This window comes from Amphiura filiformis, chromosome 1 (assembly GCF_039555335.1).
Source record: "Amphiura filiformis chromosome 1, Afil_fr2py, whole genome shotgun sequence".
In the NCBI taxonomy this organism is placed as follows: domain Eukaryota; kingdom Metazoa; phylum Echinodermata; class Ophiuroidea; order Amphilepidida; family Amphiuridae; genus Amphiura; species Amphiura filiformis.
In genome coordinates this window covers 102,440,378-102,457,245 of record NC_092628.1, presented here as the reverse complement: position 1 = coordinate 102,457,245, position 16,868 = coordinate 102,440,378, and the positions used below count along the sequence as shown (strand labels likewise).

The 16,868-nt window shown below is 36.4% G+C and overlaps 1 protein-coding gene across 1 annotated transcript; it reads left to right on the top strand.

The window, feature by feature from the left end:
- The first annotated feature begins 4,577 nt into the window (after positions 1-4,577).
- On the top strand, positions 4,578-16,562 carry LOC140161043 (mitochondrial glutathione transporter SLC25A40-like). Its single transcript, XM_072184427.1, has 10 exons — positions 4,578-5,100; positions 7,144-7,203; positions 7,445-7,575; positions 8,106-8,173; positions 8,604-8,743; positions 10,305-10,478; positions 10,874-10,983; positions 11,462-11,543; positions 11,801-11,881; positions 12,858-16,562. The coding sequence occupies exons 1-10, from the start codon at positions 4,842-4,844 to the stop codon at positions 12,983-12,985; spliced, it is 1,233 nt and encodes a 410-aa protein (XP_072040528.1). The 5' UTR covers positions 4,578-4,841; the 3' UTR covers positions 12,986-16,562.
- Positions 16,563-16,868: the final 306 nt, after the last annotated feature.

Below are 16,868 nucleotides of genomic sequence, written 5' to 3'. Positions count from 1 at the left end.
GTTTGATGTTGGATGCCTAGGAAGTCTTGGTGTATATTATTCGAATAACAAGAAACAAACTCCATTATCATATAAATAATACCCTGTTTACTTTCTAAAGCAAAATGAAAATAAATAATCTAATATGCCTAGTTCGATTACTACCCAGCAAACACAAAAATATTACAGAAAACGTTAAATGTCGGGTTAAAGGTTATGTGAGGGTCAAGGGCATTAAACGTTTTAATAACATGCATGCAAAAACCTTTTGTTCAAAACTTGCTGATAAACGTTCTAACACAATAGACACTTAAATATGTTTGCCAAGTGATATTTTACTATAGCATTTCGAATTTTGGCTTAAAATGTTGTTGTATTACTTTTTCAGTATAACACGAGTTTTCATGATTTTTATATAAACATACATCGATATGTTATCAAAATGTTTTAACTAAAACCAAAAACACATGCATTATCACGTTTTAAAAACATTTTTGAGTTTGCTGAATAGTATCCATAAGCAAAACACTTTGACAGCTGTTTTAATGCACAACGAACAAGCAAGGCGAAAAATAGCGTTGCACGAACTTCTGTTCCCCGTCCCAAACAGACAATTATACCGCATTTTTGCCGTAACACGACACAATCTTGCCTAAAACGCCTCTTCGCAAGCTGATTTTTGGACGGCATTTTCCACACACAAATGAATAGGCAATTTGCCCGTTCGAATTCGCGTCGAAAAAAATTGAAATTTGTTCACTTCTTCTTGTCTATACGAGATCAAATTTTAGCCCCCAAAATGGATTTTATTACATGTCGGACTCTACTTGTTCTATTAGGATACTTTGATTCGCTTCATAACAAGATAAACATAACATTTTTCTGCATTTTATAATGCGGTTTTTGTCTTTTGGAACGTCATTTTTGCTACCAACCGCAACGTAATCGCCTTACGGTAATTCCACGATTGACCAATTCACAATAGATTTCACCGTCTAGAGGGCATAATAATCGATTTTCGACTAGTGTAGCTTGCTGTTCGCGTTCCCGTGTCACGTTTCACGTAAATTTCGCAATCTCTCTGTTATTTGGTGGTCTACGCCCTGAAATCGTTTAAGAAATATAGACACGATGATCCCTTGAAAACCCAAAAGTTGCAGTTTGCTCCATTCGGTCGTTTCATTATTATGAGTATTAGGATTGGTTTTGGGTTTGGTCACGTAGTTTCCTATTATCCTGCCTATTATGCTCTTGACTGACGTAATTACTGATACCTTTGTCTGTACTCTTTGTACTCTTTCATAATCGTGTGACGGCAAAATCAATTGGTACGTGAAGTTACCTTGATTTAAGTATACAAAATATGTGTTTAAATTTGCAGTGCAATATTCACGAGCAAAGAAATCGAGCAAGTCAATCTACATTTGAAAGCGTGGTGTAGATTATCCTAATTGGATTATACATACCATCGAAATATTTATTCCCGAGATATACATATCTAATTCATATGCCCATCGCATACGGGATTATTGATTGAAGTTGTTATGACTTCCGATACATGTACGTATAAAGGCTAGTTGACTTTTATTCAAGTTATTTATGTGTTTATTGCACATAACATAGGAAGGGGAGAGAGGGGGTGTGTCTGTGTGTGAGGTGGGTGTTAAGAAGAGAGAAAAAGAAACAGAGAGAAGAGAGTGGATTAGAAGAGTGATGTTAAGGAAGGGAGTGCGAGAGCTCGAGAGGTGAGTGGAGTAGAGTGTAGGGGAGAGGTGAGGGAGAGAAGAAGGAGACACTGGGGAGAGTAGGAGAGGGGATTGGAAGAGGGGGTAACATAGGTGAGGGATTAGAGGAGTCTAGGTGAGATGCCTGTGTTTGGATTTTCGATCACCTGTATAAATGTATATGTCGCTTATGAATGCAGCAGCCACCGTGCACGCATGTGATTGATATCGATCCACACATTATATTTGTTAGTCAACATAACACAAAGGTGGATATGTAGCCGATAATATGCTTAGCATAAACATGACAAGACGCCGTAGAAGTGATGTAGTAATCGGATTAATTACCATAATAATAGATGAATACAATTGTTGAATGTATCGCCCTTCCCTACAATGTTCACGCGGTAACTCTTCCTTGAACCACAGATGTCAATGAACAGGGATAAAGACCTGGATCGTAATTCTCGAGAATGACTATAGATGGGAAGGAAGAAGCACTTTGATTCCATTTAGAAAGGAGAAAGAGCAGACTTACTTAGTACTTTGTAGTGCATCCTCCTGAATACTCCAAAAAGAGTTTTAACTGGAGGTGGGTCAGAGAGATTGGTCTAGTTGGCTGGTCTACCGTGGTGTGAAGGAGGTTGTTCCATTCTCTGGTGATGCGGATAGAAGGAGTTTGCATTAGCTTCGGTGTTGCTGCTGGAATGGAGTGTCCTCTTCTGGGTCTGGTCGTTTTAGGCTTGATGTGATCTGTGTGATTAATGTCTTTACTAGGTGGCCATTCAGGATCTTATAAAAGCAGGTAAGTCGATGACACTTCCTTCTTTCCTGACACGAGGACCAATTCAGACGAGTTGGACCAGAAGTCGGACCTGGACTTGGCTGATGAGACGGCATCGCCCTCCTATCAGAAAAACAACAAGCTCAGCAACAGCACAAATAATGGCATAAAGCTAGATGAGGTGAAAGACTTCAACGAAGCACGGATGGCTAGCATAGAGCTTGATGTCAAAAGACGTAACCGCGTAAGGCATAAACTCTTTATGACCATTTTACTATTGAACACTTTAATTTTAATAAACATCAGTATAATTTTGTTCCACAGGTGCTAAATTTTTGGGATCGCAATTTACAAACCTTTAAATAGTCGAGATACATGTTGTGAGCGCTAATTCTTTGGTCAACCCCTCCCCCCCCCTCCAATTTACTCTCCACCATGGCTCATAATTATTGCACAGCCCCTTAAGATCATAATTATATGTGATATGGCGGCTATCTTTGAAAAATATAGTTCCTCATGACGGATTTGTGCGAATTTCGGATGTTGTTCGATGCATGATTCTGATTGTTTGGTGCAAAAATCAGCTCGGTAAAATTTTTTCCGCGTCAAAATGTGCAACAATCTATTTAGGCTAACCTAGCATTAAATAGGAAACAAACTTTGTTCTTCTTTTTTAATTAAAGGAGGATTTCGTGATCCTAACATCCTCTTTTAATGACATTTTTTAGTAGATATCCTGTCCACGAAAAAAGCTTATTTCCAAAATTTCAGTTGATTCCGATTTGGCGTTTGCGAGTTATGCATGATTATGTGTATTACACTGCTCCGTAGACAATGTGTTGTAATTTCGTTCTGGTGCACCAGAACGAAATTCAAATTTGGCGATATTTTTGCTAAACGAATTAATCTGCAAGAAATATTTGGTACATACACATTATGTTGCCAGAGGTATCCAGTGGTGTAAAAATCTCAACTTTTTTGGGGAAAAGTGGGGGGATGAGGCTGTGGATCACGAAATGCCCCTTTAACCCTAACCCTACCCGTGGTTTTTGTGCTATCGGAAGGGAAAGAAGGAACGAAAAAGGAGAGAAGATGAAGAAGAAAGTCACTTGGCACCCCCGGAATTCGAGCCTCGGACCCCTCGCATGCCACGCAGAAGATCCCCAGCATGTACCGTAAAATGGGGTAACTTTGGACACTTTTCAAAGATTTTAAACCACTGCTTCCAAACAAAACCAATTATAATTCTAATTAACTCTTTTTTGTGACATTAGGATTCCCTTCTACACCTTGAAGTTGAGAAAGATTTTTAAATAATTTTGTAAGGGTGCCCTAGGGGTTAAAAATAGCCTGACCAAAGTTACCCCGCCTTTGGGCCAACTTTGGTCACAGTATTAGCCTACATTCCATGAAGGAAATTTTTTTTTAAATTGATCTTCGTTGTGTATGGGCAAGTTGTTGTTTTTTGTGACATTTGACCCCTTACAAAATTAATCAAACACACACCCTTGTTCACAAATATCGATTTTATTTTTCTGAAAAAAATGTAAAAAATGCTCATTTTGGTCAAAAAGCCCAATTTCAAGGAAATTAGACATGAGTGACTATTATTTCTTCCAAACATATTTCTTATAACAAGTTGACACCAAATATGACTAAAAACAATATTGCTGTACAAAAATATGACCATTTAAAAAAGTATACTTGACCGACCAAAGTTACCCCGCTGACCGAAGTTACCCCATTTTACGGTAGCTACACAGGTGACGTTGGCCCGGCCAACGATTCGCTGGGTATATATGACTTCGTCTGATTGCGTCATCAAGTCCCGTGGAATCCGTGCACGCAGAGCGGTTTTAATAGTGAGCTTAAGTGAGTCCTAGTTGGGTTAGGGTTAATATAGGCCTAGTTCCCCTTTTCTTCTTTTTTGTCTTTTTTAGATATCCAGGGACCATGTTCGCCTGGGTGTTTTCTTCGAAAAACCTTTCCCTTATTTCCAAGAAAAGTTTTACGTGGCAAATTTGGCGTACGTGTGGAAGGTGACTGCACACTCAGCCACATTTGTGAGTCACATGGTTTTGTTTACATCACGGCTGATACACGACATTTCTCAGTGGACGATTTTCAGTACTAAGTGAACGGAGCTATGTGAATTGTGAACCAAGGAACTAAATTAATTCGACCCTGACCTGAATCCAGGGCATAATTTCCGAATGATCAAAACAACAATTCAATAACGCACTGCGCTGCTGGGCTAACCTTTTGACTTTTGTCAGATAATAATGTGAAACTTAGCAAGTTAGACGTGTTTTTCCATAGCTTGTTGTCTCGCATTTTTCTGCAATACTGCAAATATGTGCAGACCAAGATTTTGCGAAATTCAAGAAAACGACGCTGTTGAGGTGCAGCAATTTCAGCAAGCCTCAAAACAAGTCTACGATCAGAATCATGATCGTAGAAGTCGATATCGTCAACAAAGTAAGGAACGAGTGAGTTGTGAGCCTCAAAATGATCCGCATGTTGGGGAAAAGAAAACGCCAGAACACATTCCTATTTCATCGATGCAGAGAGTTGTTGCGTCTGGAGTTGGAACAGTCGCAATGTCTGTATTCAGTAAGTTTTAATGTTAATGTTCTTTTTGTGAAATATTATGTGTAAACAATTCTCTTTTTTAAGCAATGAACTGGCGGGACCAGTTCATTGCCTAAAACATGTTTAAAAAAAGAAGAAAAACAAACTCATGGCATTTTCGTAAATCTGGTATACATGGTGTAACAATAAAATTTATACAATTGCATTTTGACTTCTCCGGAAAAAACAAAATGAGTTATGGCACAAATGTTATATGCAATACAAGCAGTAATATCTTGGCTAAAAGAAGACGTTTAGTTGGTTCCTTTACTAGCTTGGGTTCAAAAGTTATGTCAGATTAATTAAATCGTCCAGAAAACGTGTTGGGCCACTTTTGCCATGTTTGAACCGCATAGATATGCATATCGTGCATTAAACATCAAAGAACTGACACAAACGAATTATAAGTGGTGTTTCTTCATATAATTAACATGAACTTAATAATGATAGGCCTATTTCTTTAAAATCTATAAATGAAGTCATGACATTTCTTTCAAATAATCTTATAAATAAAGTAATTTCTCATATCCCTGAGGTATCATCGGTAAAACTGAAAACAGTTTTTGCATCCATAAGTACAAAACAATACAATTTTGAAATTAAGTTCATCTGGGCTTCTAGCTGTTCTGGGGCGACCACTATTGCCAGCATTCTGTTAACAAATTCCAGATACTTCTCATAGTTATATGTAGTTGTATGCCTTGATGGAAGACGTGAGTTTGGCAAATGAGCTAAAAACGATCGTATGGTTTCTGCTTGGCTCCGTGTGCTACCGAATGTCACAAACATAAAAATACGCTCTTCCAACGAGAATTGGGGTTGAAGTTGTTGAGCTGCAGCCACGATTTCTAGCAAATGAGGTTGTTATGTCAGTGCTTAGTTGTGACTTCCAAAAACTCAAGGAGATATTCTATTATGTAATCATTTCTACCACTTCGAATACCCCATTGTTTAAAACTACCTATCATAAGAGCACCGTCCAACTGGTCCGTGGTTCAACTCTATTCAGTCACTTTTGTAACACTTAGACAAAAGTGGCCCAAGCGGTTTTAAGACTAGGTTACATAATTGGCCATATCTTCACTTGTATTGCATATATTTTATTCAAACAAAGCTTATCTGGTGGCTAAAGAAATTATCCTGATAGACATATAAATATCAAACCAAAAAATACGCGGCATACTCGTGTCATTCTATTTTCAAAATTGTACAAATTTTATTGTTACACCCTGTACAATTGTAGCGTTGAGGAGTAACAAAGAAGAAGCAGAAGAAATGGAGATTGACGTTTAAATTTCTGGTCCATATGATAGGTCCATTTCTTCCAATAGGTGTACAGTCATGAGCGACAGTTTTATATTGAGACTGATTTACTAGCTGAATATCAGTTGAGAGTTGTCTGAGAAACTACATTCTTTGTATTAAATTTCTTGCTGGTTTTTGTGTGTGTGTGTTTGTGCGCGCGCGTTTGTAAATACCTCCAAACGAGGACCTACATATGGATACACACATGACAAACGAGAACACACCTCCGACTGTGGACATCCTCGATCTGCTGGATATACCATTGTATCGTAAAAATGCATTTGAAACGGGTCCACCTATAGGGGGTATATGACGGGCCACGGTTGCACAATGTTGGATAGTATAGTAAGTGTAAAGTGTCTGGTGTGCAGGGGGTAGGGGTGTGTGTTTGAGGCCCCCGGGTGAGGCCAAGGTGTGTCGATTAAGAACGGGTGTGTGAGTCCTCTCCTTGGATCGATAGTATTAAATCATTATGCAGATCAAATGAGGTCCTCGTTTGGAGGTATTTACAAGTTTGTTGTTGATTGACTTTGTTATTTGTTGTTGTTTTTAAAAAGAATAAAAAAATCAATAAACATTGAAAAATAAGTTTAAAATGTTTCAGAGGATTCATTGTCATGCATACTCATACATGTACTAGCACAATGTCAAGTGCTACAAAGAATTATGAACTTGTGAATTATGAAACCTTTTTCAATCTATTATTGTTGTATCTTGCAGTGACCCCATTGGACGTTGTGAAAGTGAGAATGCAAGCTCAACAGCAACTCAGGCTAGCTGGTAAGTGTATAAATGTAGTAAGTTTATGGGTACAATAAATGAGTGTGCTTCATGAACCATGAATATCAGGCAACTGCTAACAAATATGGTAATACACATTTCACTGCCTAAAGCACAATTTACCGTACATAAAAAACGATGACACATTGGGAAAATGATGATTTCTGCCATTTTGAATTTTAGGTAAGATCTTGACTAGTTGAGAAGTGATGACTACCTTACCTATAATCCATTTTTGCAGGGCGTTCAATTTCAAGTGCTGTAAATGCTAGCCACAGCTTAATGTCGTATGTCTCACAACCAAGACTGGTACAACTGTACAGAGGGTATCACACCTCCAAACAACTCCCAACCAAATTTTCTGGTACACTGGTATGTCTATCTTCCTTATTATGAACAGAATCTCTTTCATCAGTCACCATTGGACTCCTTCTGTTAGCCTTCAAGCTTATATTTTCTTTAAAATGGGAGCATCATTCAGTCCTGCCTTGCTCATCTATTATGACAACAATCTTTTTTCCTCAGTTCATAGCAATGCTATTCATAGCCATTATATGAATGAATGAATGAATGAATGAATGAATGAATGAATGAATGAATGAATGAATGAATGAATGACTTAAATTATGAATTATACCTAAAATTATGAATTTTACCTTAATATTATGAATTTTACAATAAAATAATGAACTTTATCTTAAATTATTGGGGACCAAGGGAACTTGCCAGCCTCTCCCCCCCCCCTCCCCACCTCTGCAGAGGGCAAATGCAATGCCCTGAGGTTTTGTTGTGTTAACACTTAACTTGGCTTGCTGTCTAATTTAATGTTTCTTCATTGTTTTTTCCTGTTCTTTCTTTGATTCATTTTTTCACTATATCTAATTTACTTATATTATGAACAGGATGGGTTTATCAAGATAGCTCGGACTGAAGGCATTCCAAGACTTTGGAGTGGTTTACCTCCAACACTGTAAGTACTACATGATGCTAGTTACATCACATCTCTTAAAATACAGGTTGTCTTAGAATAATTAGTGTGGCACCTTTTCAAAGACATCAGTACAAAGTTTAAGTTAATTTTGCAATCTTACTTACCCATGTTTCTTACTGATCATTCTGTGATGCCCTGTGTGAATTAGATTGAAGGCTCTTTGTGGTGTGGGAGATTAAGGTCATGTCTTCCTGGGGGTGTCATGATCCATTCCAGATTCAAAGACCCAAAACGTTCATTAAATTGACTTGAGCATCAGACAACTTACTTGTAGGGCCTTCGTTGCAACATTTATATCATAACACTAGTCATGAAAAGTTGAAATCATGGACAAAAAGTTTGAATCAATGTAATGTTATTCATCCATCCATAACTAACCTACAGGTATTTCACCAATATCCTTTTGTAGGTTAATGAGGATTCCATCTAATGTGATTTATTTCACCGCCTATGAAGAAATGAGATTGCTCCTTGGGTGCAACCCATCAAGTAGCGATCATACATATCAAAATACCTTGGCTACATCTGCTGCAAGTGGTACTGCAAGAGGTAAAGGGATGAGTTTTATTTTAAATACAATTAAAATGTTTATGAAATTGTTATTTACAGATCTAGACTGGTTTTATTTTAGAAGCAACATTGGGATATATTCAAATTTGTCAATTGAATATATGAATACAAAACCCACCCAAGTCCATACGTTGGCCAAATTGAGTTAAGCATGGGAAGTTGTTGCTATACATAAGCCTGTCATATGTATGAAAGAACAACTCAAATTCATCATCTGTGTCTATTGAGCATGTGAGAAATAGCATGTATGAAAGAACCACCCAATTCCGTGATTTGAGTCTTGTAACACATTGATTGAAATCCAGTATGTATAAAAGTCCACTTGTAACACATTCATTGCTGGAGAGTGACTTTTGAAAGAACAATGGGTTTAATAAAGGAACGTGTGTGGTTTATATTACATGGCAGAATGCTTATCAACATTATACATACCTGTGTGCTTTATTTTGTATTATCTTACTAGTGGTAATCTCATTCCAACGTTGTTGTCTTTGTATATGATTCAAAAACCACCCAAGTCCAAAATTTAAAATGAACCCTACAAAGTCCCTGAAATGCTAATCGTCATACTTTATACAGTTTAATCCACTCATTTGCACGTAAAACTTACCATATTGACCAGGAAAATCTAACTTGAGGAATTAAAATGATACACAGGTTTTTCTCTCAAAATCACTTCCCATGGACTTGGGTGGGTTTTGTATTCATGTATTCAATTGTATGAACTAGCCATTTCTGTCCAATTTAAGAATGAATTTTTGACATTATATTTCATCTCATTTTTAGAGTATTCGCATGACTGTGATACTTTAATAAATAATTTTACACAAAATATATTAAAATCATTAATTAGAAAAGAATTGCTGACAGTTGCATTGATGTCAGAAAAATAATCTAAACATAGTGTGCATTTGGTTGATGAATATGCTGTAAAAGTAATGTATGATTCACCACTTAGCAAAATCAAATACTGGTCAACTTTTAAACACTTCCAGGCTAGCTAAACACAGTGCCAAGGCAATTTAACTTCCAGTCCAGGCTCCGCAGGAAATTTATCTAGGCTATCTGTTTATTTTATCTATGTGCCAGCCAAGGTGCCAAATTCATACAGCTATATAAAATGTATTTTCACAAAACTTGTCTGATCGTGCTTTTGTAAAATTTTCTAATTTTTCGGTCAGAGTGTTGTCATAATTACTTGGTAATTTTCAAGCTCCATCTGCACATTGGAATGAGAGATTGCTGTTGTGGTGAATAGGAAAGTTAACATAATTTGAAACAGCAGCCTAATCTTCTTTTTTTTCTAACATGTTAAATATTTTCCAGTTTGATGTACTCTCATTTTCTGCCAAAGAAAACATAATCCATTGTGTAAAATCGGAAAGATGAACAAAAAACTGTAATTTGACTCTGCAAATATTTGACTCCAATACAAATTGCAAAGTTTCACTCCAGGTCCAGGAAGTAAGGTCAATAGATTGAGCAAAGGCCCAGATGTGCGACCAATAGAATACATTTTATCTTTCTTTGTTCCATCCAGGTCTTTCTATAACGGCAGTGAGTCCTATGGAGTTAATCCGGACCAGGATGCAAGCAAAAGCAATGACCTACAGGGAGCTGAGCAAAGTGCTGGAAAATGCCATCAAACGTGAAGGTTGGCTGTCACTATGGAAGGGTCTTGGGCCTCAAATTCTCCGTGATGTGCCATATGCAAGTAAGTCCAAGAAATGTGAATTAATTTCTGAATGAATATGGTCACGGTTCTTGCCTGTATTTTTAGACTACAGGTCAGAGTGACCATCTCTCTTTTGAAGAGACTTGGGAACAGACTTAATGATGTTGTTGTTGGGAATCCACCACTAGTGCATCAGTCCCACACAACGATCAGTCTGTTTACCTTCCCAAACCAGTACTCATTTATACACCTTGGTAGAGAGAGCAATTCCAGGATACTCATTTAGGGGAAACTAATTAATTTTAAATTATTAAATTGATTTGTATCTTGTATTTTGACATTTTACCAAATTTACTGGTCTGCGTCATATTACCTATGGTGCGAAACTGATAGAATTACTTATTTTTGTCATTGTCTATTATTGATTTCTACAGTTATCTACTGGACCAACTATGAGATGCTTAAGACTCAGCTAACTCACTCACTGAATACAGGCCAGCCTACAGTAGCCATCACATTCTGTGCAGGAGCCATCTCGGGCGTGGTAAGTTGAAAATTAAGAATTCTTTTGCAAATCACTGTATTTGAAATTTGTTGCTGGAAATGTTGTCACAAAGCATTAACAGCTTTGGAGAAAATTTCAAAGCACCTTGACCATGATGCAAATGTAGTCCTGAAGATCTTTCATTTCTGAAGTTTGTGCTGTCAAACAGTATTTTTAAACTTTGAAATCTATTGAACTAGGATATTTTGACTACTTTTGAGTGAATCTAAACTGTATACAATATAAGCATTAAAATAGTACTTGTGTGCTTGTTAAGAGTATTAAGTTGAGATAAAGCAATTCTTGTTTGGTGTCAGTAAAGCAGTATGGCTGTTCAGATTTTGGCCATTCCCGATGTATTTTAGCAATATTAACTATGTTAACATAAAATCTTGCTACATGTGAGAAAAGTGAACTTGATTGCTACAGTTTTTAAGATATTGTGAAATTAAGTTAGAGCATGCTGTGTCTATTCCAGTTTGCTTCTGTTGTCACTACACCATTTGATGTTGTCAAGACTCACAAGCAGCTTAGTGTTGGTGCTCCTACATTGCAGAAAGGTAAATAAATTTTGTTAAGGTTTTTTTTTGCACCAAAATAGTTTTGGAATAGAAAAGTGGTTTTGCCTTATAATTACTTAATTTCGCTAATCCAGCAATTCAATGTAAAACTGTCAAATTCACAGGTATTTAATTTAGGTAATTAGGCTCCTGGCAAAAAGAGCAAAATCAAGCGAAATTACAGTAAATAAACTTGTTTGAAATAAATAGTCTTACTACATGATTATCATTGGTCTTTATTTCTCCATTTTTCCTAGCTGTCAAAGTTATTCACAATAGCACATGGGCAGTGATGAGACAGCTATATGGTGATGCTGGATGTAGAGCCCTCTTTGTAGGTAGGTTGTATTGCTATTCGCTGACGTAGTCCATGTTAGTAACCTTAGGTTAAGGCAGCCTGTTCCGAATTATGATATGTCATAGGTTTTGTGTTGTGATCCTTTCGATCAACGATTCGTAACAAATAACGTGTGAGCGAGTTGACATAGCAATGGTCATATTAAAATATGCACTATGCAATAAAATTGGGCTATTCCATTTAAAATCCATACATCCCCTACGGAAGACATGTCCTTAATCATCCATACAGGGAGTGTTAATTTCAAATGGGTTTACCAGAATATGTGACTATATTTGAAATTTTCACTCCCTGTGTGGGAGGTTATGTCTATTATATGGTATATATGAATTTCAAACGGAATAGCCCAATTTGTCAAAAACAAGTATACAGTTTTCCCAGTATAAGATATATATGCTAATAAAAGTAGAGATATCTGATTTCATTAAAGTGACCTCCCATACTGCATAGAATAATACTCGGCCAAGCTGTATATAAGGCTTTTTAAGCAGTGGTAGGAAGGGGGAATCCCTCCCCCCCCCCCCTCCAGTCGGGATCTCCTTGTGCCCCCAAGGTATATGAGTCAATCATTTATTCTGTGAATGAAACTTTCAACCAATCAACTTGAAGAGTTGTCCCGGCTTGAGAAATGTAGGAAATATATTAAACCTGAGGAAGTTGACAGCAAATTGCCAGACTTCCATCTTTGTAGATGTTATTTACATAGCTTATAACCCCTTGACAACTACTTTATTGCTGATTGGCTCAATAAATCATAACTATCTGCAATAGCTAGCTGCCCTATAATAGACAATAGGCCTTTCTTTCTTTCTATACACAAATAATAGTCTTCTTGTAATCAATCAGCAGGTAGTACTCATGTGCTTAAAGAAGTAATTATTGTTATTGTATTCAAGAAATCCTAGTGTGAATTTTATCTTAAAATTAACAAATTTTCTGTTACTGCTCTTTTCTAGGGCTCATACCAAGAGTGATAAAGGCTGCGCCAGCAAGCGCTATCCTGGTAACTGTCTATGAGGTCACTGTAACAGCTTTCAAGCATTACAATGCAAGCCAAGCTGGACATGTGTACGATGGTTCTTGAAAGACATTACAGCTAAGCCTTGTGCTAATTATCAAAAACAGACTGAAAATTATCCAAAGCAGGACTCGACTCTGCTTCCAATAGCACCATGGAATTCCAGGTAGAGATTTTGCTACTTGAGGGAGATATGTGAAGCCCTCTGTGAAGAGACGAGCTGCTTCAGGTAGAATCTTGGAACTTTCTTTAACAAATGACTCTAACATGCTAATATGTGACATGATCTGCTCCATGAGGGCAAAAGGAGGCATTTTTGACAATTCAGTTAGTATACTTATTACCTTATATATACAAATATTAGGCTATCATATACTGAAAACACCAAAGGTGTAGCACACTTAGTTTTCAAGAATGAAGTTTTGAGATAGCAATATTTACACTATATTTTTGCCTTTATCTGGATTTCAAATATGCCGCATTTGGCCTCCTTGGACCAGATCTTGTCACATATGGTGACTTCTCTATGGCATAACATGTATAATGTGGAAATATGTTATTGTATTATATTAACATTTTAACAAATGGTTATAAATCTAGTTCCAGATACATGTATGAGTCTGGGAGAGCTTTGTTCAGAATGATTTTGTTCGGATCTTCAAAGCAATATATCCAAAAGTGTTATGTGTAATGAGATAATTTTGTAATGCCTACAGTGAATATGGTATTGAAAGCTGATGTACAGTAAGGTAAAAAATAAGATTATCAATAACACTGAATATTGATAAGAAAATAACAAGGCAAACACATGGCATATATCACTCTCTGTATCTGCACTCTCCATGTGCTCTCATCGCCAAAGGTCTGAAATGAAGATCTAGATTTTATTTATCATTCCAAGATGAAGTAGCAAAACCTGCAAATTCTGGGTTTTGACATTACTTGTCATACAGTCAAGTCTAGTTTCATGTACAGGGGAGTTGTGTGGTGGTCTAAAGTTCCACACATAACCGGTAGTTTTTGTTTTATGTATGAGTGTATTGATGAAGACTTCAGAATGTTCAGATCTGGATGAATGTATTGGATGAATGTATTGGATTGAAGGTCATGACTTGGTTTAGCTGAAAGGCTCATATTTTATTGATTGGTTTTTAAATCCATGATTAATTTGAAATAATATCAAACTTCTATTGATAAATATTTGCTGTATTGATGCCATAGCGTATATTATGCCAGTATACAATTTCTGCAACTAAAATGCTGCTGTATTTAAAAAATACTATCGGTGCTAAATACTAATAGATTATTTAAGCTAAAATATTACACTTTCCAAGTTATAAATTTGAAATATAAGGATAAAGGAGATCATTGCAACTCTTTGTGAGCGTAAAAAGCAATGTATGTACACAATGGATTGATTCCAATATAGTAAACATGATTTGGAAAGTTGTTCAAGTATCTATATCTCCAATTATTTGTGACATGTTCAAATAGTATTGCATATCAATGGATAGCTACTTTATTCCCCTTTACAATGACACCACATTTGAAACAATCAGCTTTTTCACGCCTGAGTACACGTCTTATGAATGTAGTGGGGCCTCAAACCGAATGTGCCAAAAGTAACCATTATTTTGTGCAGCAAGCTGCCGTCCCATTCTGGGACCTAATGAAATCCTCCAAGATGAAAACGCTCGCCACCACAGAGCCAGGGTAGTCAGCGACTACCTATAGAATATGGGAGTAGAAAGAATGGAATGGCCTGCCATTAGCCGAGACCTCAACCCAATTGAACACTTATGAGACTAGCTTGGTCGTGAGCTGTCGTGCTGTGCGTGCCAGAGTAGCCAATGCAACCACATTGAATGACTTGCGACAAATCCTGGTGGAAGAATGGAACGCCATTCCACAGCAACGTGTGATCAGGTTGGTGAGCAGCATGAGGCGGATCCTGTGTCTGGCTGTTGTGGCTGCATATGGTTTTTCCACCCTATTGTGGTTAGTGACTATAGTGTTGTTTTAGCACAGAATAATGCATAATCGTCAGTTTGCCACATTCTGTTTGATACCCAACTACATTCACAAGACGTGTATTTTCCGTGAAAAGAGTGATTGATTGTTACAAATGTGGTGTCATTGTAAAGGGAAATGACGTAGCTATCCATTGATATGCAAAACGATATGAACATGTTACGAATAATCTGAGATATAGATACTTGAAAAAACTTTCCAAACTTTTGTTGAGGAGGGAAGCTATTTATATTAATTTGTGACTGTTATGACATTTAAAAAGTTATATCGTATATACATATTTGTCCAGTATTAAGTATTTGAAGTATGTAGAACTTGCCAATTGATTCTGTGTTATCTTTACAAGCACAAGTGCAAGTTTGTGCAAAAAGTGCTTAAACAAGATTGATTTGAATTCCATAGGTTATTATGGTTTCAACTCTCTACAATTTCTGTGTGTTATTCATACTTCACAGCAAGACATTTTGATTGACAAGATCCGTGTACTTGTCTATTTTATTTGTTGTTTGGACATGGATATACCATGTTATTTGTACTGAATTTTTCATAAGCTTGATAAGCCTGCATGTAATCATGCATGTTAACAACACAGTTCGAACGCTCTTGCTCTTGTATTGGTCAATATTTTACAAGGAATTTTGTTGGGGTTTGATGAATGTATGTAAAAAAAACCACATGTAGGTATTAACATGATAATAATTAAGTATTTTCTATGTATAACATTTGCTTTTGATATGCAATAATCTGCATGCAGATGATTGGTACCTGCCACCACAGTTTCAACTTTTATGGAAGAGCTAGGTTTCCACTTTATATCCAATAGTTGTTTAAATTTGTAACGTGGCCCTAAAACTCTAAATATGGGAATTTAAGATTCAGTGTTCTACATAATAACTATTCTATGTAATTATACAAACTTTGACTTTGCTTTTGTAGTAGCTATGCACGAAGAATGTGAGGAACAAGTTGTAATCTGCATAATGATGTATACCATGTATTGGTTTAGCTCTCAGTGTGTCTTCCATTAGTTATGCCAGTGCTTTGTAAAAATCATTTGGAAAATCTATTCATTAAATATGCAATGCCGGGAGCACAATAATAACCTTGTAATATAACATTCCTTTTAAGTACTAAGTTACATCTTCCTGGTGCAAACTGAAGTGTATATCATTTCTGAGTTACCGCTTGTCAATGGTGGATGGAAATAGCAATATAATATTATTTTGCTGACCAGAAAGCCTCATCTCAGTGTTTGAACCAAATTGAGATGGGGCCAGAAAGCCTTAATTCAGAGTTGAGGCTTTCTGTTAAACTGCAATTTGCTTTATTTAGATGTGGCTAAGTAAAATTATGCTATATCTGCAATGTGAGTTTGATTGGGTTAAAGCTTTATGGTTTGAAGAATCTGTGAGTTTTGGTGATTATTTTGGTACCAAAATCTCAAAATGGCCAAAAGTGATTTAAGGCTTTTTGGTTCTCAACATGTAATATTAATGTTACATCGTCTTTTTGTTACTACTTTTTTAATGTATACTTGAATAAATCTATTCATGTTTTATAAATTAATGATTTGGTTCTTTGGTTTGTGCTAAATAAAATATTACGGAACATATTTCAAATGAAGTAGTCATTTTTATTTTGTGAAGTGTGTCCAGAAAGTCCAAAGCAATACAATATCATTCTGATTTGTTGCAATGGGCTATTCCAGTTGATATCCATACACCTCTATGGAAGACACGACCTTTAAATAATCTTCTTACAGTAGCTTACAGTGAGTGTGAGTTTCTAATGGTGTTACCCTTATTTACCTTGATTGGACTACTCCATCTACGCACACCTGTGATTATATAAATTTCAAATGAAATATCCCAATGATATTCACGTAATTCACGGGTGATATGGAATTATAAAACTCGTC

Excerpts from the sequence above, each read along its gene's own strand:
- LOC140161043 (XM_072184427.1), top strand. The coding sequence starts at position 4,842 with ATGTGCAGACCAAGATTTTGCGAAATTCAAGAAAACGACGCTGTTGAG. Across the intron at positions 5,101-7,143 it reads AGTCGCAATGTCTGTATTCA|TGACCCCATTGGACGTTGTG; the intron begins GTAAGTTTTAAT and ends TGTATCTTGCAG. Across the intron at positions 8,174-8,603 it reads AGTGGTTTACCTCCAACACT|GTTAATGAGGATTCCATCTA; the intron begins GTAAGTACTACA and ends ATCCTTTTGTAG.